Source organism: Stegodyphus dumicola, chromosome 5, assembly GCF_044657685.1.
Source record: "Stegodyphus dumicola isolate Sdum_Otavi_A_Nest chromosome 5, ASM4465768v1".
NCBI lineage: Eukaryota > Metazoa > Arthropoda > Arachnida > Araneae > Eresidae > Stegodyphus > Stegodyphus dumicola.
The window spans coordinates 221,341,620-221,366,565 of NC_140772.1; the positions used below are offsets into that span (position 1 = coordinate 221,341,620).

Consider the following 24,946-nt stretch of genomic DNA (forward strand, 5'->3'; position numbering starts at 1 on the left):
TATATTTTCTCGAACTGAATGTGATCGTAGATCGACAACTTAAGCCAAAGACCTCTCTGCTATATATAGAATTTAAATGTCAGAGGTATTCAATACGCAGTGCTGCCATCTATGACAAACAAATACAACTATAATCAGAAATACGTCTCATAACGCATTTATTTTTATTTCTATGTCCGCATCTATATTTCTCATATATCATTTTTAATAAAGTCCTACTATTTCTTCCTATGTTCGCAAATACATCATGAATGTCAATAAATTTACAACATTTTATCTTTCATATCTTATCAATGTATAAGAATCTCGAGTAAGAATTACGCATTAGGAAATGACATAAACGTATATAGTCGTTTGGGAAATGCTTGTCCTCAAATGTGAATCATGTCTTTGCTACAGACGTTAAATGTATTTTTTCGGACAGTCTTATTGTATTAAAAAATGAAAATGTTTTTATTTAAGCCATGTACACATTCCTTTTAATGACTCAAAATAGTAATTTGTCTTAAATATTGCTGTTAGATAAGTAACGATTTCCTGTATCTTACTTTCACAACGAGGTGGTTCACTGGACCACTGTCCATTTGACCCGCATGTTAATGTTCGTTGGCCCCTCAACTCATATCCGCTTTCACAACTGAAGACGCATGTCTGTCCAACTTGGCCGGGAGCGCATGTTCCCAAGTAGAAACCATTGCTTGGGATATTCAAACTTTCACAACTCCTTGCTGCTTCTCCTAAAATAGACAGAGTGGAAGAAGTTTTAGTATTATTTTGTACATCATTAAATGCAGAGTTCAACTATTCGCTATAAAAATTAACATTCCATGTACCGTTCATAGATTTGTTTCAAACATAAAGGGAATGGGCATTATGGTCTTGTTTAAGTTAATAATATTTCTTACAGGGATGTGTTATTGCTCAGTTTTTCTCTAAGACTAATGAGGCCCATTAAGGTTTTAAAACGCGAATACAGCTTTTTTAAGACTTGTTTAATGAGCTCAAAAGCAAAATGTTGCAATTCTAAAAATTCTTTTGTTTAGATATCCGTACTCAAAATTGATTTAACTATGAATCTTTCTTATTTGATGTAAATTTATTTTTAAAGTGCGGTTGATATTAAATGAAAACAGAAGCATGAGCAAATTAAAAATATATATTTATAATTTGGTATTACTTACAGAGATACAACTGGGTATATTACATATATGTAGTTAGTATGAAATTACATTACATGAATCAAAAAATATATACTTGTTTGCTATACCAGTTTGTTTCTGTATTTGAAGTTGCTTCCGTTTATGAAGAACAGTGATTAACAGTGGAATTTCTACTGGACATTTCTTTTGAGTGATACAAGGTAAGTTTTCGAAATAGAAAAGCATGTTCAGATATTCTTCTTCGAACATCAAAAGGTAGAATGGATGCAGAAAAATTCCGAAACGAATACCCATGACTAACCTTGTAGAGTCATTAGGTTATTTGAAGGAGGGGGCTTGAAAAATGAGCAATGCCCTCGCCGGGACTCGCACCTCCACTTCTCGAATGCGCGCCAAGTGGGCTACCGTTACACCACGAAGGCGTACTGGAAGGAAGGAGAAAATACCTTATAAACTTATGTGAGTGACCCAATTTACTAATAGCAGGCTTCACACGGGCAGCACTTTTCCACTCTGCAATTACATTAATTAGACAGTTACTAGACGTAGTACTTTGGCATACTTTGGCACAAAAATTACCTACTTATTCTTATTTCTGTATCCTATATAGGTACAGTTTACAAAAAAATTTTTTAAAAAATTGAAAAATCTAAGATCATTGTGGCTGGAATCGAAGTTAGAATATTATTATGTACCAAATGTTATATATGTGAAAGACAAAATACTTACTGACGCAACTGGGGGCGGTGCCAGACCACACTCCTCCATCTTGGCAGTATAAAGTGGATGGCCCATTCAAAGTGTACCCAGCTTGACAAGAAAAGCTGCATATTGATCCCATTGTGGCATCTGTACACGAACCTGACAGAGCTCCATTCTCTGGTCTGTATAGCGCAGGACAGGAAGCAGCTGAAAATGCAGCGAAATTAAATTGCTGGTGCAATATTTGTATGGAAAGGCAGTTTTGAATTCGATTTTGAAGTGAAAGCAACACATTGAATTAAAATCTCCGTTTCAAATACTATGCATATCTTTCTCTACTTAAGTTTAATGTTTTGGCTTCTGAAGTTTAATGCAGAAGTTTTAATGTTTTGGTCGACTAGTACACATTATTACGAAATACAAAATGTTAAAAAAAAAATTGTGCTGTGCACTACTTTACGATTTTAAAAACCCATGCATCTGAAAATGCTAAAATATTGAAGTGTAAGAAACTCACCCATGCAATAAGGTGGACGACCAGACCATCTACCATCGCTTCCGCAGACAAGACTGGATTGTCCTACTAGACGGTATCCGGCATCGCAGTAGAAGTAGCATGTCTGTCCACTAGCTCCTGGGTTACACGTGCCTGATATGCTGCCGGATGCAGGTGCGAGAAGAGTAGGGCAGGAGACAGCTGAAAATAATCTCTATAAATTTACTTGTGAGACACATTTTGTTTTAACCCTTTGCGGCACAGCGTATCCGGTCTGGACACACCTAAAAATTTCCTTCTGTACGCACAGAAAAATTGAATGAAAAAAGATTTGTAGGTATAGGTTACTCTGAACCTTCTTTATTTATAGATGGCAGTTCAACACAAACCAGTTCATATATTTTAGCCATATTTAGTTTTCTAAGACCCTCATTTTTCAAAGAAATTCTACAGATTTTTTTAGGGTATAAAAGGAATTGTTTGAAAATAAATTTCTATGTTATTTTTTGGGCTGTATGCTAATATTCTTATTCTATAGTAGTTTCAAGTTTTTACTTTGAAATCTTGCCTAAAATCAAAAGGTGAACCCTAGGTGTGCCTAGACCGGGTTCACCGATAATCTAGGACAACTGAGAGTCCGTATTCTTTGTTTCTCCGCATCTCATCGATCAGTTCATTGACAAAAATGCGCGTTTAAGCACTCTTTTCGAAGCTCTATTCAATCAGTGTGCCACTTTGGGCACACCCACAGAATTAAAACGATAAGTGCTATCTTCACAAAATGTTACTTGTGTATTCCTCTAGGCCTAATTAGACTGCCAACCTATTTTTTTTTTTTTAATCAAAACTCCGACTTTAAAAGGTAGCGTGCCAGAAAGGGTTAAGTTAAAATGAATAAAGATGTCATACACACTTTGACACGATGAGTGTATTATATGATCGGAATGAGTAATGCTGCTTAACACCGTATATTTACTATCGTAATTGAGATGAATTAAAGTAAAATAGTGGTACAATACATATTCCTAAGAATAGACTAATTATAATCGGAATAGCCCGTAACAGAAACGTGCAGTGCTTAGGTATTCACCGTTCATAGTTTACATCATACAATGAAGTATTAGCATGGTAGTTTGATTACAATGAACTTTTAAAAGTTACGAAGCAAATTTTTAACACAGACATATAAAAACATTTAATTTTCATTACTTCTGTCAGGTAAATCCATGAAAGGTTTGAAGAGCCAAATAAGTGAATATCAAGAACAGTTATAAAGACGAAGTGAGAAATGAAATTGAGTAAATGTTTTCATAAAATAATTCCTTTAAAATTAAAAAAACTTTTCCAAATCATCAAAAAGAAAGAAATTTAATATTACAATGTGCAGTAAAACCTGTGTTTTAAAATGGAATTATTATTTATGATTACTATTTTGGTTAGTAAAAAATCAGGATAAGACACCATTATAGAGAAAAAAAAAGTTCAGTAAACAATATTTAAAGGGACTGTTAGAATTCAGCAATTTTCAGAGAAATTGTATAAATTCCTAAATTTAAAAGCAGACTTTAGATATGATATCAGTATTTGCAGAGATTTTATAAAGATTGAAAAGCCAATGAGACTAAGAAATGTTTATGACTTTATTAGCTAAAGAAGACTGTATTAGCTAAAGTACCCGGCATTACCCGGACTTTTCGCAGAGTGAAAAGTTTTCATTTAGGGAGATGGGGAGGGGTAGTTTCTTCGAAATCTCAAGTAGACAAGTTTTTCTTATTTTGGTTCAAAGTAAATTGCGCAAAATTTTGCAAAGCTCGAATAAAACTGTAGATTTTACTTCGATGAAAAACAAACATTAATTTTATTATAATGCTTTAGGTATATAACGCTTTTTTGCTTGTCTGCCATCCGGAGCAAAAGTAAACTATACGGCGCTCCAATTCTTGAACAAGTTAATACGCGTCACATGAAGTGTGACCCTGTGTCTTCATGATACTTATAGCGAGTACAAATTTTGGAAGAATGCTATTCATAAATATTTAAAATAACAAATACAAAGAAGAGATAATGATAATCTACCTGTACATATAGGAAGTGTGCCTGACCATTGACCATTAGCTTGGCAAACTAAGGTTCCACTTCCTCCAGTAAGAGTGTATCCAGACTGGCACGTGATGGTGCAGATTTGCCCTGTAGTTCCAGTACTGCATGTTTCTGATACAATACCTTGATCCACAGTAATAGCAGGGCACCCTGATATTGTACCTGAAAACAGAAACCTAAGATTGATTTAAAAGTACCGCGTAAACATCCGCGAAAAAACAAGCATCTACAATAAAACCAGAAGCTGATTCTCAAATAAGGGGTTCAAATTTGATTTAAGTGTTTAAATTTTTAGTGTACTCATTGTAGATAATTTTTTGCTTTTGACTTAAATTAATTTGAAGTCAAAATTACTGGAGATTTATATATAAGCTAATAACAAAAAAAAAAAAAAAAAAAAAAAAAAAAGCTATAAATTCTTCCTTTCATCCAATTTCCAATTATAAAAAGGGAGTTTATCTTTATAAAGGACAAAATAAAAGCAATACACTCATAAACTATAGTAAAATGAAGTGACATGTGTATAATTTTAACATCCATCTAAAGGTGGGATGTTAAAAGAGATTTTTTAGTCATAATAATTAACTAACTAATTTGTAACTGTAAGTATTTCTCTTTAACATTGTAATGTTGCGCGCTTCCAACCTGCACGCAACAATAGTGGTGACTGCTAAGAACTGGAAAGTAGACAAAGTCTTGAGAAGGGTTTAAATCCCTTTTTATTCAACTTTAGAAATTACCGATGCGTGCTCTTGACGCTCACAAACTACGCCGACCCGGCGGTAAAATAAAAATAAGAAACTCAAAAAAGAATAATAACAAGTGACTAACTGCGAGGCTCTCTAAACGTAACTAACCTAACCGCGTTCTAAGATACCGCTGATAATTCAGCAAACTTCTGAATATTACGTTGAACGATTTAACAATCTGCCGAGGCAAGCACACAGGCCGAAACGCGTGGTTCTTCAATTTCTAACTAGCCACCTCCACGCTCGTGAAGCAAGAAAGCACACTTTCGAACTCGTTTCCCTTCTATTTAACTCAGATTACTTCCGCTGACAATTTGAATCCTTGCGCGTTCTACTAAAATTTACATACTTTGGCATTGGCAATTTCAGGGGAAAGTAAGGCTTGACAGGAAAGATAGTTTAAACTTAAGATAAATGTTAGTTAAAATAAATATAAACCCTACAACATTATAGAATATTTTAACAAGATACATAAACAGTGGGAGGAGTTTTAAATTAAAAGAGCTAAACAAATTTTTCTTTTATAGAATTTATTGTTTTCTGCTTTACTAATTATTTATTGTTACATATTTTCTTACTCCAACACTGTTTTTTTTTTTTTTTTTTTTTTTTTTTTTTTTTTCCCAAAAAATAAATGTTATTTTGAGAAATGAACACTGCATTCTGGTCTGTTAAAATGCGTTAAACATTTTCACATCGTGTTTTCTCTTTTGCATTTTATGTTTCTTCATTTTCAGTCTTCAGGATAATGGCATTAAAAAGTTCTTTCTAGTACACTTTTTTTTTAAAATATTTTGTGAAAGAGGATATAACTCTGACTGGATAACAAAAGCAAAGTAACATGTAACATTTTGTTTTTCAATTGAGAATAAAGTTTTAGAGGCTATTCTATCTGTTCTCTCATTTCTTTACTCTTCTTTGAAAGTTCTAGAAGGTTAAAATTAGTAAGAGAAGACAAAGAAATATCTGACTGATTTGTTGCAGTATGCGACCTCTTCATAATCCAGCAACACTGGAAGAACCTCATCAACACGAACTTTGAAATCAATTTATCTTCTTGAATGAGTCTTTGAAATGAATTTAGCTTCTTGAATGAGTCTTTGAAATGAATTTAGCTTCTTAAATGAGTCGTTGAAATGAATTTATCTTCTTGAATGAGTCTTTGAAATGAATTTAGCTTCTTAAATTTATCTTGAATTTGAGAATTTTTCTTCTTGGTAGTTACTTGCTGGATAGATATATGTTTAATATTTTGTTTCTTTAACTTTAGATGTTTTATTCTTTCCAAAAAATAACGAATGGTGAAATAAGCAAATATAATAAAACTATGCCTTTCTTTTAATTCATATTTGCTTTCGTCACCTAACACTAGCCATTGTTATTCAATCTGCACCTTAAAAGGGCCTAATACCCATTGATTTGGATATTTAATGAAAATTTTATGAAATTTTTACTAAAATTAACAGAATCGCGATTTCTTTCGCAATTTAGTCGGTCTAACGAGGTCAAGGTCAAACTACTTGAGGGTTTAGCATTTTGCCAAAGAGAACGTTTTTTTTTTTTTTTTTATCAAGGCATCGATTGCGGTTATTTCAATAATAATTAGCCTTTAGAAAACTAAAGCGTACGCTAACCTGTATGCTTAAAATACCGAATCGTCCGTCCTTGTCCATTACACGCCCTTTCAGTTTCCTCCCCTCCCCGTCCATTAACGCACACACAGGTGTCAACATATCATATGGCATTCTTTCTACTTCCTAACAAAGAAGCTTCCCTTAGCCTTTTACGAGAAGCTTCTACTGCATATCTTAGGGGGAGGGAAGAAAATAACATCTCAGTCTCGGCCGTTTGTCTCATGCGTTTTCGCCTTCAAAGGGTTAATAAATTGTTTCTTCATTTCAAATGTCTCGATTGTTTATGATGTGGGGTCTTCAGATCTCGAATTAGAAAAACAAAATACGTATACGAAAAAGGCTTCCTAACAATGTCAATAAATCTTCATGAGATGTAAGACGAGAAGTTTAATTTTGAAGTGCTACTGCTTCATCATATCTAAGCTCTGTGATGTAATAATTGCTTTCAGATATTGTAAAAGTTATGTAGTAATAGTACTTAGCGAAAAATGTCGACCCTTCTCCATACATACACAATCAACAGAGCTTAATAATTTGAGGGAAGCAGTTTAAATTCACAGGACTTTCGTTTTTCAGAGATTATTCAAAAGAGAATATGTCGTTGTTTACTAATGTGTGACCTTATGTGTTTATAAAAAGTTATTATGTCTTTATGAACGCTTTTTATATAATTAAAGCGCAGAATGTTTCATTCAAACATTATCCGTAACTTTTGCAGTACGAGGTAATTGCATAGTTACCATACTTATTTGAATACTAACCCAACACCAGATGATGAGTTCCTGAAATGTAGTTTAAAGAGAAACAAACAGGCTTAACAGGCCTTTTTCTGAGGCGCATGGAAGGGTTTTCTGTCCTGATTTGAATGTACCATTAAAATTTATTATGCCTTTATTAATATCGTATATATGTAAGAAAGGATTTCAGTCCATGATGGTGTGTATGCAAAATATGAAGTTTCAACTGAATAACTGGATACCCACTTTTATTCTCTTACTATACTAATACACTTTGTGTCTTTGGAAGACGTGTAAGAAATCTTGTGGGATTTTTAATCTAGAGTAATGACTAAAAATAAAATGTGAGTTTTTACGCTAATTGAGAAATTTCTAAAGCAATAGTTATGAAATATATCATCTACATTAAGAGAAGTTATTGAATGATCAGAATTTTTTTTTTTTTAGGAGACGTACAAAAAATGTGCAATGTCCTCTCAAACCTGTACCTCTCTAATACGCGCTACCGTTACACCACGACGGCATGATGGAAGGAAAGACAAAATAAATTATGAAGTTTCCATTTCAAGTGATTATAAATGTAACAAGAAATATTATTAGCACATTATTTAAATTGCTTTGTCACATTTTATTAATTTTTATCGAAAATATTTTTCTTCACTAGATTAAAAGCTTCTTCAGCACTTTTTCAGATAGGTAAATATTATTAGAACAAGATGTTTACTACTAAGCGAGTTTGGAAAAGACTTCCAAGTGTATTTATTAGAGTAAAAACCTGTTAGATTCTGAAAAGTTCTTAAGATTTCGCAGTTCCTAAAATCAGTATTGCTGTACTTGTTCAAGAAGCTATTGATAAGCTTCATAGTCAAAAATTGCTAGAGATTTAAGAATTTGTTTCTAGACAAGAATCTTTCGGCAGAATAATATTCTATGAGAATAAGATTTTTTAAAGTCCGTTAGACAAATGAATTTCTAAATGAAATTTCGAAGCTCTTTTTTCTTAAATTTCAGCGATGAAATATTGATCCAACTGCTTTACGACTATACAGAGGCTGTTCGCACATTTTTTAGCCGATTTTGGTAAGCGGTAATAAAAAATCGTTTGCTGCAAAAGAAGTAATTGCAATTGTACTATGTTTTTTTTTTAGTCAAAATTATCGTCTGTGGCTTGAAAGTTTTGTTTTTATTCAAAATGGCGAATTTAACAAAGCAGTGGTTCGAAGGCTACATTTATGCTCTTTCCGAAGAGAAATATGCATACTCCATTATCCAAAAACGATGTGAGAGTCATGGTTTTGTGATATCTAAAGCGTCGATAGGTAATATCATCAACAAGAAAGGAAACAAACGTCAAATTGGAGCCTCAAGTGGGACAAAAATTCCAAACAAGTATCCAAGGAAGAAACGGACATCTTCGACTATTGCAAAGGTACGTTGTTTAATGTTAAAAGAAAATCCCCCTAGTCAAAGGACAGTTGCAAAATCATTAAAATGCTCGGTGTCCACTGTAAAAAAAATGATAAACGTTGATTTAAATCTTTAGAAAGCGAAAAAACGCTATGTGCATCGTCTTCTTCCAAAGCATATCACTCAAAGCAGGGCACGCTGCAGAATTCTATATGAGAAACACTTATCTAAAGAAAAATGGAAAACAATTGTCAGAATAGATGAAGCATGGGTGTATTTAAATGACTGTAACAGAAAAGGATCCATTTATTATCATAAAAGGGGAGAAAAAAATTTAAGTACATAGTTCAAAGAATCGAAAGAAAGTTTTTCTAAGGGATTCATAAATGTTGCTGGTTTTTCTTATAATGACAAGTTAAAAATAAAGAGAGTGCAAAAAATGTCAAGATTAACTCCAGATACTATCAGAAACATATTTTATCGCCAATTTTTCTGAATGTAATACCATCGCTTTACCCACAGTGCCATTAATCTGTGAAACTTCATAAGGACAAAGCTAGCAGTCACACATCAAAATCCACTGTAAATTTCCTAAAAGAAATGGAACAAAAAACTGGTATCAAGGTCATACCCTTCACTGATATTCCTACTAAATCTCCGATGTGTCACCTATGGATTTTTGTGTTTCGGACTTTTAAAAACTGCATTATCGAAACGTTGTCCCCAAACCCTAACAGGACTCTGGAAAGCTGTTCGGGAGAAATGGGATAGAATATTCTTCTGCCACTTCAAAGAGCATTATTATCCTGGAAATTGCGGTGTCGAAAGATAGTTCAGAATAAGGGATGTTAAATAGAACATTTAAAACATAAGAATTTTATGTAATTTAGTTTTGTGAATACAATATACTTCGTCTAAAAAATGTGTGAACAGCCTCTGTACAAGCAAATTTATATTAAAGGTAATGCTTATGTTCCCGCATTCCATTAATTTATTCTGTTAATTAATAAATATAGGTCTTCAAACTCTATAACATTAATACGGTCTGATTTTATAAATAATCATGTTTCCTTTAACGGTAATAAACTGCATATTTCATATGAGCTTGATTCGTGTTATTTTGTGACAAATTTCTTTCTATGAACAGTTTATTGCTGTGGTATAAAAGTTCCATATAAATGTTATTTAGGTTGCTAATGGCTTATTTTCTTTCTTCGTATATGTAACTGATCCATTTCCTAAAGACAGAAAAGTTACAATGTTATAAAAACAATATATTCCTGCGAGTGTATCTTAAAATAATGTTAACGAATTAATCGCTAACTCAAAAGTGCTGAAATAAATAATAGACTTTGCTTTAGTTCTTGATTTAATTTCATTTCTTCAATACAATACAACAGATGTTTATGCCCTCAAAAGCATTCAGAAATGCTCTTTCCAATTTTTGATTAAATTCTGTTAAAATGCCTGCGTCTTCAATATCTTGATTAAAATCATACATTACAAAATTCTATCTTTATCCCCAAATTATGTTATATTTTCCCATTTTTTGGAAATAATGTCCATCAACGAAAATTGATAAAGTAATAGAACTGTAGGTAATAGGCCATCATAATATTAGTAAAATTGAAGGGTTCCTCGCTCTTTTTGTTTAAGGTGAACGTCGAGAAACCTAGTGAATTGTGTAGCGACTCATCGCTGACATCAAACAACTTAAATGTAGAATCGAGATCGGTTAAAATATCTTTGATTTCGCTCGATAAGAATAACAGTCGGCCCCTTCCTAGGGCTTACAACAAAGCCTCTACTTGGGCTTTAACTCAGCATAAATAAGAAGCTAAACTCTAACTAACTAAAGGAGACTTAGATAAAGCTAAACACAAGTATCTAACGTAGTTGGCCTTTAATTTAAACTAGCTGGCGAATAACAAAAGGCACCTAACAATACGGCCGAGCGTAACAGCTTCAATCGTGGCTAACCCGAAGGCAAACACGCGCTACTATAAATTCCTACCACTCTCTCACGAAGTAAGTTGAACCTTCCTTAAATACTTCTTCTAACTCATTTGCATTCAACGCGATTCTAAAAATTCATTCTGGTTGGGCGTTGTAAGTGGAAACAAGAACTGATAGAAATGGTTTTTCCAAATTGAAAGAGCTGTTGTAAAGATAAAATATACCTTACAAAGTAATAGGGCATTTCATTCCTTCAATACGATACAACAGAAGTTTGTGCTCGCAAGAACATTTTGAAATGCTCTTTTCAGTTCTTTATTAATTCTGTTAAAATATGTATGGCCTTCAATATCTTGATTAAAATTATATATTAGAAAATTCTTTCCTTATCCCAAATTTGAATTATAATTTCCCAATTCTTGCAAATATGTCCATCAACGAGTAATTTGGTAAAGTAATAAATAGTAATTAAGGTTGCGTGTCTTTAATTAAATCGGCTGCTTGAAATATTTTAATATCATTTACGTAACTCCCAGTTCTTCTTATGAAGATTTTCGGAGAGAATGTACTCCAATAATTTAGAGAAATTAATTACAATAAATAATTCATTGTGCTTTTTCCATAATGTAGTTCATTCAGTCTCATTTCGGACATATTGCGAAAATCCATGTCTTGAAATTAGTTCTTTCTTCGTGAATACTTACCAATACACTGAGGCAAGTCATTTGACCATACTCCATTCGCCTGGCAGATCAAAACACGGGTATCTGTTGGCCTGAAGCCGCTGATGCATACTAACTGACAAGTATCTCCAACAGAAGCAGCAGTACAGCTTCCTACTAACCTTCCACCGTCGGGAGCAACCAAAGTTGGACATATATTTGCTACTTGATTCCCGGTACCTAAATTGGCATACAAAAGAATAAGATGAAATCTTAGTTACAACAACGTGATTTTCTTCATCGTCAAAATGTGTTTATGAGTTGTATTTAGAAATGATGTATTTAATGGCACACTCAGCACACACACACACACACAAATGGGATAGTTCTGGCTGATAGAAATGGCGGAGGGGGGGACGGCGAAATTTAACTGGTGTTTTTCATGTCTCGAAAGCACGATTCACGATATACATTAGATTTATATATAGCATTTTTCTAACATAGATATTCTGACACAAAATCGGACTTTTTCTGAAATAGCATGTTGAGTTCTTTTCTACACTTCGATTCTATGACTCAAATTATATCCAAATATTGAATTCTGTAAATTGGGAGAATTGGGGAGAAACTTGCAGAGAAATTAAAAAATTTATCTTTGCGCACATTTTTCAATTTGCATCAAGAATCATTCACTTGGTAACATTTTTAATTTATAACAACCTATTTTCCTTTCCCTTTTTTCCATTGCGCACGAGCGGAAAAGAGGTAAATCATTCGTTCTTTCACATAATTTTAACAAAGCGCGTAAAGCACAATCGGGGTTATTATTACTTATAACAAATTTAAAAACTCGGCAATATGTAAATTCACGTATATCTTTAGACATTTTGAATAAAAAAATCCTAATTTTTTTTGCAGATGTGCCTAGAAAATGGTTAGGTTAATTTAAGGTGGTGGTAAATCATAATTCAAAAATTTTTTGGAAAAATTTATGAAAAGTTACTAAAAAATACAAATTTAAAAATTTAATCAGAAAATATCTACGAATTTGATTTGGATTGAGCCTAATTTTCAAATTGTGAAAGAAGGAATCAAGCAAGTTTAATAATAATAATAATAATAATAATAATAATAATAATAATAATAATAATAATAAAGATGGCAGGGCATCGCGATCGGAAAGTCTTGGATTCTTCTGCCCCTATTTTCAAAGCAACACTTTTCCGTTAAAATTTCTGCCATATCCTGATATTATTTCTAGAATTCTCAGTACTCTTATTTGATACCGCTTTAATCTTTTTATCATTCTTCATTGGCGTGCTAAAAAAAAAGAATAAATTTTGTATCTATCATCCCTTCAAATTGTACATTAATGTATAATCAGGGCTTAAATTCAAACGGATATTGGCTGAAGTACTTCTTAACTTCTAAGTGAAATTTTACTCTAAAAAAAAGCTAAAAAAAATGCGAAGGTTGGAGCTAAAAAAAAGCACGAAGTTTAATAATTTACCTGTTCTTTAACTATTTATAAATAATTTAATAATTTATTATTTTTAATAATATTTTAATAATATATTAATAATTTTTAATAATGTATTAATAATTTATTATTTAATAGTTTATCAAATTTCCATTCATCTCTTTGCATTTCTTTTAATTTAATTATTCAATTATTTTAGTTTTTAGTTATTTTATTTACTTATTGTTTCCTTCCTGAGAGTTTTCCATACGGCTACGTCTCATCTAACTCTAAAAATTAAGCTCTGTGTAGAATGCTTCACTTGTACCTTGTATATATGCCCCCCTCCGCATTTGAATTTTAGCGTTAAAGAATGTGTTTTATAATGATACCAACAGAATTTCTTTTTAAGAATGCATTCATTATCATCCCTTTACCCCTATTGGAAAAGTATTTTTGGTATATGTTCAGTCTGGAATATGGCCAAGGATTTGGAACGAATCAATGGCGTACAACGAGATATCACTAATCAACTCCGATCCCATGATGTTCTGAAAATACCTTAATAAATTTCACAAATTTTTTTTTTTTCAGTATCGAGAGTAGGAGAGTATAAATAATATGACTTCGAATGGATCTTAAATCTAACTTAACTAAACGAGTAGTTTAACTTGGTATGTGATCCCAGTGTAATACAAATAGAATTCATAAAATTTTCTTCATGTCATTTTGACATTGACGATTTTTTCCGAGTGGCATGAATAACGTGAAATTTGTGCATTAAGAATGACGTATTTAACACGCTGGCAGAAATTATTAAAATGGGACATACTTAACTGTTACAACTCATTTACAATGTGGAAAAAAAGTGTTAACAGGTGTTCCAAAGTATTAATGGCGTTACATCCGGGTAGTGGCATGAGAAGAAATGGCTTTTTATGAATTGTCGTTTATTAGGTATGGATTATGACATTTGATTACGGCACGAAGTGTTCAAACTTTGATGATTATAGGAAATTCATCTGCATATATTCAAAATTATAATGAATTATAATAAATATGAGAGAAGATGTACAAAATAACGGAAAAAGGCATCTATCCGCATTCATCTAGTGCTGCCATCTACTGTCAGAAATAAGAAATACAAAATATAAGATTTGCTATATACTCAAAGTATAATTTATTGTTCAAGTAAAATTTAAAACTAAAATTCATATATTATATCTTTTGGGATTTTTATTTGCTTAATAGCTAACTACATGTTTCTTATGTAGTCTAATCAAACTCTGTAGGTATTTCAGCCAGTGTCGGAATTAAGAAATTTCGTAATTTTAAATTAAGTCACAACGTTAGCATAAGACGGTTGCAAAAAAATTTTTTTTTTTTTTTTTTTTCATCTTTTAGACATTTATCTAGTATTATTACCTACTTAATTCTCTGTGCTAAATGATTCAGTATTTATTATTGATTAATTATCTAATTTTTTAAAATGAATTGTTTCTTCAATAAACTATTAAATAGTAATATTTTTACATATAAAGCATATTGAATACCAACATATATAAAAAATTATTAGTAAGCATTCTATCATATAATATTTAAACAAAATAGCAAATACTATACCTATACCGTTTGCTATTAAATATGAAACTACTTTCCGCAAAAATAATTTTTAACCTACCCTTTAAACCAAAAGCTACGTATCGAAATCCTACAACTTTCCGTTCAGAATTTTAAATGACTTAAAAAGTCTCAGTAAATTGATTTAAGATTATATATTTCCAGTTATTCCGTCATTAATAATTATTAATTAATTATTATTGCTAGTGATGCAATGATGATATGAGTATAATAAATTTGAATAGCAGGATTCCCTAATAAATACATGAAATTAATTTAACAGAGGAAGAGAGCAGTTCTATACTTTCTCTATCTCTCTTTACCTGTTATCCGTGTCAGTTATTATAAAGGTAAAATGACTTACGGCGGCAGGTCGGTATCTGATCACTCCAGTCTCCAGATGGTGAACAAGTGACTATGGAGGACCCTACTAACATATACGCATTGTCACAAGTCACTCTGCACACCGTCAGTCCCCCTTCTGCAGCACAGCGCACATACCCATTGTGAATGACAATACTTTCGCAAATGGCAGCTACGAATAATAAAATTTCTTTATTTTCATACTTTTAAAATGGCTTTAACTTTTATATGCTTTATTGTTGCAGGAAAAGCAAAAGTCAAAAGAAATGTGACTGCAAATTCGAAATAACAATACTACTAATACACTGACTACCAATAAGTATTTGGACACATATGCAAATGACGATATCTGCAGTCCTAAGGTACGTCACTGACTCCACCGGAATATATCGTGTAGGACACAGCATCGGCTTTGGTCGCATGCAAGATGCCTCGCAGTTCGGAGCTCTTTGATTACGAGAAAGGTATAATTATCGGGTATCACAAATGTGGCCGATCATTAAGGGACATATCTAGCTGTCTGAAGTACCCAAAATCGACAGTGGCCTATGTGATTAAGAAGTGGAAGGTGAGCGGTTATTGTCGGAATGTGCCCCGAGTCGGCAGACCAACGAAACTGGGAGATAGAGACCGACGAGTGCTGTCCAAAGAAATTCGGAAGAACCGCACCCAACTGATGGCCCTGATCCGCGAGGAGTTTCAACAGGCATCCGAGAGTGTTGTTTCAATGAATACCATCCGTAAGGAAGCACATCTGCTTGGTTTTCACGGTCGTGCTGCTGCCCATAAGCCTTCGATCACAAAGTCCAACCGCGCTGCTCGATTAATGTTGTGCAAAGCACATCGAAATTGGACCGTAGATCAGTGGAAACGGGTTCTTTGGAGTGACGAATCAAGGTTCACCCTTTACCGTTCGGATGGCAGGGTCTGGGTCTGGCGTCTACCTGGAGAACGTCTCCTGTCAGAATGCATTGTGCCAACAGTCAAGTTCGGCGGAGGTGGAATTATGGTCTGCGGGTGTTTCTCCTGGTATGGGCTAGGACCCTTGGTTCCCATTCATGGTAAGCTCAACTCCGATGCCTACTGAACTATTTTGGATTACAATGTTCTTCCTGCGTTGAGGCAATTTTACGGGTTGGACCCCTGTTACTTTCAGGACGACAATGCCAGTTGTCATGTTTTGAAGTTAACCAAGGCTTGGTATGGTGCCAATGGAGTTCATCGAATGGACTGGCCTGACCAGAGTCCAGACCTGAACCCTATCGGGAACCTCTGGGACGAGTTCCATCGCCGAACTCAGGGGTGCAAAATCGGTGAAGGAACTTCAAGTCTTCTCCAAGCCGATTAGAATAAGAAAATACCCCTAGCTGTCATACAAAGAGTTGTGAAAAGTATGCCTCGGAGGTTCCACGCTGTAATTACCTCTCGTAGAGGCTCTACCAACTCTTGATTTTGAATAAAGTTAGTTTTTTTTTTCTATCACAGGTGTCCAAATACTTATTGGTAGTCAGTGTATACTTGAATAGAGTAAGGAATGCTTTTAATAAAATGCAACTATTCAACTGTTCATTTTTGAGTATAAGTTAAAAAGATTTAATTTACAAACAAAAGTATATATTTTATCTTTATTTATGGATATTCACGTCTTAAAAATTTATACATTTACACAATAGCAAATGTCTAACATTCCAAACAAGTGATTAGATATTCTTAATTTAGTATAAAATTCACGGAAAAAATTTTAAAAAATGCTTGAAAACTTAATTTTTGCTTTACATGTGTCATATACCGTATATGGTAATATACGATATATTTATAATTTATAAATTAAATCTTAATGATAAATACTTTTCTGTAGCTATGTGTTAAAAATAATGCATTAACGACATATGTTTGAAAGAGTATTTCTTATTTTAATATTCCTAAAAACTTTTTCAGTAAAATGACATCAGACTAATATATACGTTTATGATATTACACTATATAAGGTGTAAACAAAGTAATGAAATTTGAAGCGCAGATTTCGATTTGGCAGCGCTGTGGACTTTCTGTTTAAAGGGAAGGTAATCGAACATCCTATGCACAGCCAGTATGAGTTTGAACTGTAGAATTATGTAATTTTCCGTATTGCACCCGCTGTAAACTTTGTTTTCCTCGTGTATTCTAAAAACGAATGATTTCAATTTCGAACAAAGTTTTGCTATCAAATATTTCTTAAGACTTGAACGCAGTGCGAAAAAAAGGTTTGCAAAACTTTAGAGCTATGTAGACAATGCTTCGTCAAGAACCCGGGTTTTCGGGTGGTTTAAGGCATTTTTATATGGCAGGGTTTGAAAATAAATTTTGCAGGAGAAGGCCGTGAACTGCAAAAGCTGACGAAAATTTTGGCAGGATCTGGGGATCTTCATTTGAAAATCAGAATGATCGGAAAAATGTTGAATTTCATTAGCATCAATATCCATCCCATTTTGACATATTAATTGGGGATGAAGAAAATCTGTGGGGAATCTGGTACGAGAAAACTTTTATAGAAGCAAAAGAACAACAAGAGGAACAAGCGTTTTGATTTTTTGGAGCGGATTCAAAACGATCCTCAATTTCTGAAACGTATTATTGCTGATGGCAAGTCTTGCATTCGACCCAAAAATGAAATGCAAGATCCAGGATCAAAGAAAGCAAGAATAAGCAAGTCAAAGATAATACTTTTTTCGATGGCCAGGAATTTGTTCACAAGTAGTTTGTGCTTCTAGCCAAGCATTTAATCCCCAATTTTACTGAGAAATTTTTGAAAGGCTTCGAAATGGGGTCATGAGTGTGAGACCAAGAATCAAGATCAACTGGGTGCTGCTTCACAGCAGTGCGCCTTGTCACACTGCATTTTAAATCACGAGTTGTTGTCTAAGTAAACATATACCTGTGGCTTATCAATTCCCTTATGCTCCTGATTTGGGACCATGTGATCTTTCCATATTCCAAAGACTGAAACTCCTTTTCAAAGGACATCATTTTGGAATACAAGGAAACACTTAAATAGCTTTAACCGCTTAACAGAAGGCAATTTTTTATCAGAGTTCTAGCACTTCTGTGAACGGCGGAAAAATCCTCTTCAACGCTACGTGGCTTCCCAAGGTGATCACTTGAAAGGAAATAATGTGAAATGTAATTTGAACAGGAAAATATCATAAGAAAGAATATCATTACATTATTTACACACCTCGTACGTTTCACATAATTTGATATCTATTCGATATGTTTTAATTTACTCCAGACTCATATTTATATTTGAATATTGCTTGCAAAATTGTGAAAACATGCATTACAGCTGACTCTGTTTAATGCTTAATGCGATTACAGAATATTTCATGCAAGAGAATGTAGATAATGTATGTTTTTCCTAAATGTACAATCAATCAATTTTAACTGACATTTTGTTAGTTAAACTGGGTGACGAATGTAAAGTTTAAAGTTAAGGAAAAATGCAAACACTGCATGGCATAGATTCTGAATTAAAAGCTATCGATATCGAGAGTGATTAAATAGAGATTACCTTCTTCAGAAGCAACACATGTTTGCTAAACCATGAACGATTTTAGATAATAAACACAGTCATTTAAATAAAGCATCATATTATTTACCCATTTTTTGTGTCAAAATTATTGAGCCATCTTTATGCAGTTTTTCATAGTTATTTTATTTTTTCAAAATAATGCAAAGCTATTTTTAATCTAAAATACAGTCTTCAACTTTCTCTGCTAGTTTCTGAGCAATTACAACGGAATTTTGCTCTAGCAGGGTTTGCAGAACGTCTTCGTCGAGCACTGCAAACCTTTTAGGAGGAAGCTCGTCTTCTAGGCTTAGTTTTAAAGTAGGAATTTTTGAAATCTCCATTGTCATAGGCTTACATTTACTGTTCGATCCGCATATACAGCAATAATATTCCTATTAGTAATTATTTAACTGAGCTCTTTAAGTGATACATATTGATTATGCTCCTTTGTCTACTTCATTAAACTTTTAATAAATAACTGTTAACATCTAAACTACACCCTTGAAAATTTTCTCTAAGAATAAGAGCAAGACAAAATTGCTGGCTGTTTTATCGCAAGTTGCCGTGGATCTTTATATCGTTCCTATACGACTTTTAGTTCATACAACTGAAAAAAGATGCATTATTTATGAGATACGATATAAAATTTCTCATCTCTCGAAAACGCGTTTCTTGTTCGTCCCTTAATTTGTCCGATTTATTTGAATATAAAGCAGAATTTAATAAACAAACATTTTGAAACCATATTATTACTTAATCAATGTTTGTAAATGACGTTTAAATCGAGGTCTGGTTTCAAAGTATTTCTTTAAGTGGACAGCTCGCAATCTCTTCTGGAGGGGGAAAAAAAAAAGAGAATTTCTATGTGTTTTACTTTGAGGTTCCACTCTCTGTTTCTTTCACACCTTCTAGTTTGTAATATTTTCAACAAAATATTTTAAATTTAGTAATTACGTTTTGAAACCAGATGCCGTAAATTACGTCAATCAATATATAACTTTCTAAAATCAGTAATTAAAACAGCAAAATACGAAGCCAAGGCAGCAATTGTCTCGTATCTCTGTTAAATTCATCGACATTTATCAGTAATTGTCGTTGGTTTCAACCACCTTGTTCTAAGTATCAGAACTTAACAGAGACTTCATGCAATACTAGAATAAGCTAGAAACTTTATATAAAATATGAAAAAAATTTAAATAAAATACAGTACTTTAATATCATACCAAAATTACTTTTTATTACGAATATGGATAGATATTATATATTTTACCACTAGTTCTTCTACAGTAGGGAGGTAAAGCGTTCCACTGCCCGCTTGTTAAGCAAGTCAGACGTGACTGTCCTTCCAAAGAATATCCTCTACTACAACGATAGAGGCATGTTTGCCCAACGATTCCCGGATTACATTGTCCTTCCGTATATCCATTATCCGGATCGTGCAATGCAGGACACGAACCACCGCCACAGTTCCGGCAGCCACAGTTACCACATCCATCCAGCTCTGGTAATGAAAAAATAAGAGTACAAATACATACCTAGAAGCTTAAAATATAAGACACTATATAATATAATTTCATTATTTTAAGCAGTTTTAACGCTTTCACGTTTTAAAAAAAATAAGAGAAATGTAACATATTTCTGCTTGAATACATACATTTTTAGTAGTGTGTATTTTACTAACGTGGCAAAAGAATCTTCAGAAAGCTCGTCACGGGTAATTGATTTTATAATTAATAAATTAATTTCGCAAGAAAAGATTATCTTTGTAATATTATGGGTACATACTTCTAACTATTCTTTAGAGTTATAAAAGTCATAAACGTCAATTATGAGTACTTTCGGGGTATCGGTTTTTATGAAACCACGTCTTTAGAAATCTCTTTACTAAAAAACCTTTTATAACAAATGACCTTCTTACGATTAATGAAAATTTAGTGAAGTGTTGCATAGAAGTGAATGCATAGAAGTGTTGATAAAATTCAAACTTGAATTTAATTAGGTTAATGATTGGGTTAGTTTAATGACTACTGGTCTGTTTCAAATTGTTAAAAAATCATACACGTAATCATATTATTCAACACCTGGTAAATAATCTCAGTATATATATATTACCTGAGATATTTTTAATTAATAAGATGAAATCATCTTTCTCTTACATTTTACAGCTCTTATAAAATAAAGCAACAATTGTAATTTGACGATGAAGAATGCAGAAGTTTAAACTCAATTCAAGACCTCGTTTTTTTTTTAACATATTTCAGTTAATATTTTAGGAAAATAATTTTAATCAACATTTTAATTTAATTTTCAATTTGAAAAATGGCACATGGCGCTCATTTACGAGCCAAAGGACTGCTGTATACTCACCACAAGCAGCAGTCTGACCACTCCATGTGCCGTCAGATCTACATACGCGGACCCTGCTTCCAACAAGAACATAAGGATCGCGGCATTCGAAGACACATTCAGCTCCACTATATCGATCACAAGAACCAACAAATTGGCCGTTCCATGGTTTCTGCAGTCTTGGACATTCTAGTAAAATAAGTTTCAAGAGCAAAAATTATTTCAAAAGCCTTGTTTGTTTATTTATTTATTTATTTTCCAAACAGTATGGCATTTTCCAATTAGACATTCGCCTGCAGAGGATATTACTTAGCGGACAGCATAATTCACAAGTGCACATCAGTATCGCCACTGAGGGAGGGGTTTCAAAAATGGACCATTGAGCTTCTACTGCTCTTGTGAAGCTGAGTCTTTTAAAGTGTGCATATAAGGGAATGCTGTTGTTTACGTTTCATTTTGCATTTGTTTCGCAGTTATAAATGTATGGCGTATAAATGCTGGTGTCATTTGAGTAGCAAATCTCGTAGTGCTTTCTTTTTGTAAGTTTACTTAATCGTCAATATTTCACTTTATCGAAAATTATCCCACACTGATATTCGGATTAATATTCGTGCCACACTATCGCTCTTTATATTGAAAAAATAACTCAAGTTACAATTACTGGAAGTGTTACAATGAATCTAGTATTTTCTTATCTCAGTATTTTCGTTCCTTTAATATTGAGAGTGTAAGATACAAAATATGTATTCTGAATGATCTGATGATACCTAATAGTGAAAGTTATATATTAATAAATTAAATATATTCGTTGTGAATAAGATAAATTCATTCTGTTGGAAGAGTATTTCTTGTGTAGACAATATAATTAAGAGTGAATACATTTAAGTTCACTTTGAATTGAATGAAACTGTCCATTGGCTATTATTATATAAAATCGTTTTCATGTATACTGGAATAAAAAATGCTAAGATTTCTACTATTAACACATATACCTATGATTATATTTGATTTAACTTCGCAATGAAAATTTCCACAAGAAATCCTCACTGCTTTAACTATTTTGAACAGGAAATTGCGTAGCAAAAAGATTTTCAACCATCTTGTTTAACCCAAGGCAAATGTCATAAACACTACTGGAAGCCCATTGGTTCATTCTAGAAGCCACACTCTCGGTGGTAATATAGATGTGCACTTACGAAACATGCTAGCGGATATTTCACTTCTCAGAAGCCAGAATTGCAACACAAAACATGACTAGTATTCAACGCGCAAGGAAAAAGTCACAAGCAATCCAAGTTTTACAAGAAAGTCAAACGAGGCCATCGCCTTTTAATATCCAATTTCCCTGTACTGGCCTGGATAACAATGTCATATTTCTGAGCTTTGAAAATATTTTTACGTTTATTATCTTTCCTAAATTCATTTGCGATGTTATTGAATTTCATAAACATGTACATTTCGTAAACATGTTTCTGTGTAAAATCATTTCTGTTAAAAATGAATTTACACAGAAAATTCAAGCACGTAATTTACTGCAAATTTTCAGGATATTTGCAATGTTTTTAAAATTAACTTTAAGATTTAGGAACCTCTCGCATTGTCATTTTAACTCTGCGTCATGCATTAGTTTCTTAAAAAGTTTCTCTCGGTTGATTAAAATTGACTAGATTATATAAAGGTTAGGGGAAAAATTAGGTTGTATTCTTATAGTAAAAAAATATCTAGTTTGAACTTTAGTTATCATTCTACCTAAACGTTGGCGATGAAACACTGATTCTTGCACTATTCCTTTAAATTATGAATGTTAAGAAATTTTAACAAATAAGTAGGATGTAAATTGCATATTTTTGACATGTCTCAAAATTCTATTTTTCGCTTATGTCGTAACAGTTTTACCCTTTAGTGAATTTGTGCTTAGCTCTTTTTAGCTTTTCTCCATACATATAACCGTATGCAAACTGATTTCAATTGCAGTTATAAATTTACTTATTTATTTTACAAACTTATTTTGCTCCAGTAGATTAAGAAATCATCGAATCAGAGGGGAAATATAGTTATTACGAAAGACAAACTTTCCGTCATATATTTTGATATGCTCTCCCTAAAAAATACATTTGTGCTGTAGACATTCTTCAAACAACAAATTCGTTTCTAACGTACATTAATATACCTAATTTCTAGACTATCATTTGAGTTATTTATTATGAAACTAAACAATTTTCTGATCATTTTTATTAATTTTACTGCAAGAAATTAACAGACATCAAAACTCTGTCTAAATGACTAATTTTCGTATACCTACTACTCTACTACTACTAATAATAATAACAATAATAATAAGAAGAAGAAGAAGAAGAAAAAAGATAATAATAAATTTAAACAGAAGAAAATTATTTTAAAAATCGACTAACATCTAAAAAATAATGGATAAAAAGTTTTCCTGTAAATGTTCTACACTGTCAATATTTGCAAACAAATGGTCAATCTACTTATATACGTTTATTGCAAATAAACTGCGATTAGAATTACTTTCTGTGAATTTCATTATTATCTACCACTGAAGTATTTAAAAAGGACATAAATAGGCTTTAAAGAGATTGTATACACATTGCTCGCTTTGACCGCATCTAGCATAACAATCTTATTTATAAGCTAACTAAACAGAAAGCTCAACATGAAACTATCATACTGCTGTCTAAAATTAAACGAAAAAAAAAATCCTTTTTAGTCGTAGCCTTTAAGAAAGCGCCATCGATTTCTAGGGTGATCAGGTATGGTCCCTTCTTCTTCAGAAGGGAGGAGGAGACTTCAAAAGAACTTGGACACTTGTTATTAATTCTAGTATGCAGCTATGTTAAACAGTTCTTTCCAGCTCTTCAGTGAGTCCCGGGAAGAGCGTGAAGAAAGTGAAATTTCGCTAGTTGAATTTCACGGAGACAAATCAGAAGTATTTCAAAGATGGAAATAGCGACAGCTATAGAAACCAATGCGTGGAATCACCGTGGAAATGAATATAGCGCAATCTATCGACGAAAACAGAAAATTTAAGGCGTTAGGCGTTAAACTAAAAAACGTTAGGGTTTTAGGATTTTGAAAGTGCTGGGAAGAATTGGATTCGAATTAATGTCATTTTCTAAGGAAGATAAACTTTTGCAAATATGACAAATTTCTATAACATGCAATTCATCAACTGAAGAAGATTTAAGGATAATTTTGAGAAAACCAAAAAAAAAAAAAAAAAAAAAGTGTGATGAAATGCCCAACTATGATTATCTATCGAAAATTTATTATTTCTCCTTTCCAAGTAGAGGCATTTGAGGCCAAAAATTTATCCCTCTTTTAATCTCGCTAATATGTGTTGAAAAACGCTGGGAAAAAAAATTCGCGTCTCTTAATAAGAAGCTTATGTTTGAAAAGTGAAACAATCAAATCTTCGATAGATAATCACAGTTGGCCATTTAACCATATTTTTTACTTTAGTTTTGGGAAAATTATCTATAAATGCTTCTTCAACTGATGAAATGAATTTTCTAGAAGCCTTTCACATTCAGTACCTTACATCTATCTTCTTTTCGGAGAACATATGTTTTAGAATCAAGTATTATAGCTGTAGCTACTTGCTTCAAGAACTACAGTCGCAAAGGGATCAATTGTTGCACTATTGGACACATTTTCTCATTCACGATTTTTCTAGCTTTAGAAACAGTGCCGATTCACTCTTCACATAATTAGCGTTTGAATTGCTATTCGAGCAGTTTTACAGAAACATAGAAGTACTATTCTAAGATAAATCTGAACAATAAATGTTAGAATGTTTTGTTAATATAGCTATATTTTAGCCAAAAAATTAGTGATTGACACAGCTGCTTTTTTTTTTTTTTTTTTTTTTTTTTTTTTGTGCTTGATGGTTAATCTAATGTACATCTAATGTACTAACCGATAAAATAAAAAATCAACTGCAGAAACAAAAAAACGTCAAGCCAAGAATTTATTAATTTACATGAAATG

The 24,946-nt window shown here is 32.6% G+C and overlaps 1 protein-coding gene across 4 annotated transcripts in view; it reads right to left on the reverse strand.

The window, feature by feature from the left end:
* The window catches only part of LOC118199998 (P-selectin-like), a 73,443-nt gene that overhangs the window by 30,793 nt on the left and 17,704 nt on the right, over nt 1-24,946 (reverse strand). For 3 of the 4 annotated variants that reach the window (XM_035371905.2, XM_035371903.2, XM_035371902.2), the window contains exons 3-10: nt 20,960-21,127; nt 19,863-20,093; nt 15,047-15,217; nt 11,646-11,843; nt 4,435-4,620; nt 2,380-2,559; nt 1,890-2,069; nt 549-737 (exon numbers count right to left, since the gene is read on the reverse strand). In XM_035371905.2, the coding sequence (XP_035227796.1) occupies nt 549-737; nt 1,890-2,069; nt 2,380-2,559; nt 4,435-4,620; nt 11,646-11,843; nt 15,047-15,217; nt 19,863-20,093; nt 20,960-21,127 (1,503 nt within the window). The remainder of the gene's footprint in view (nt 1-548; nt 738-1,889; nt 2,070-2,379; nt 2,560-4,434; nt 4,621-11,645; nt 11,844-15,046; nt 15,218-19,862; nt 20,094-20,959; nt 21,128-24,946) is intronic. The other variant, XM_085817681.1, reaches the window with a different exon arrangement.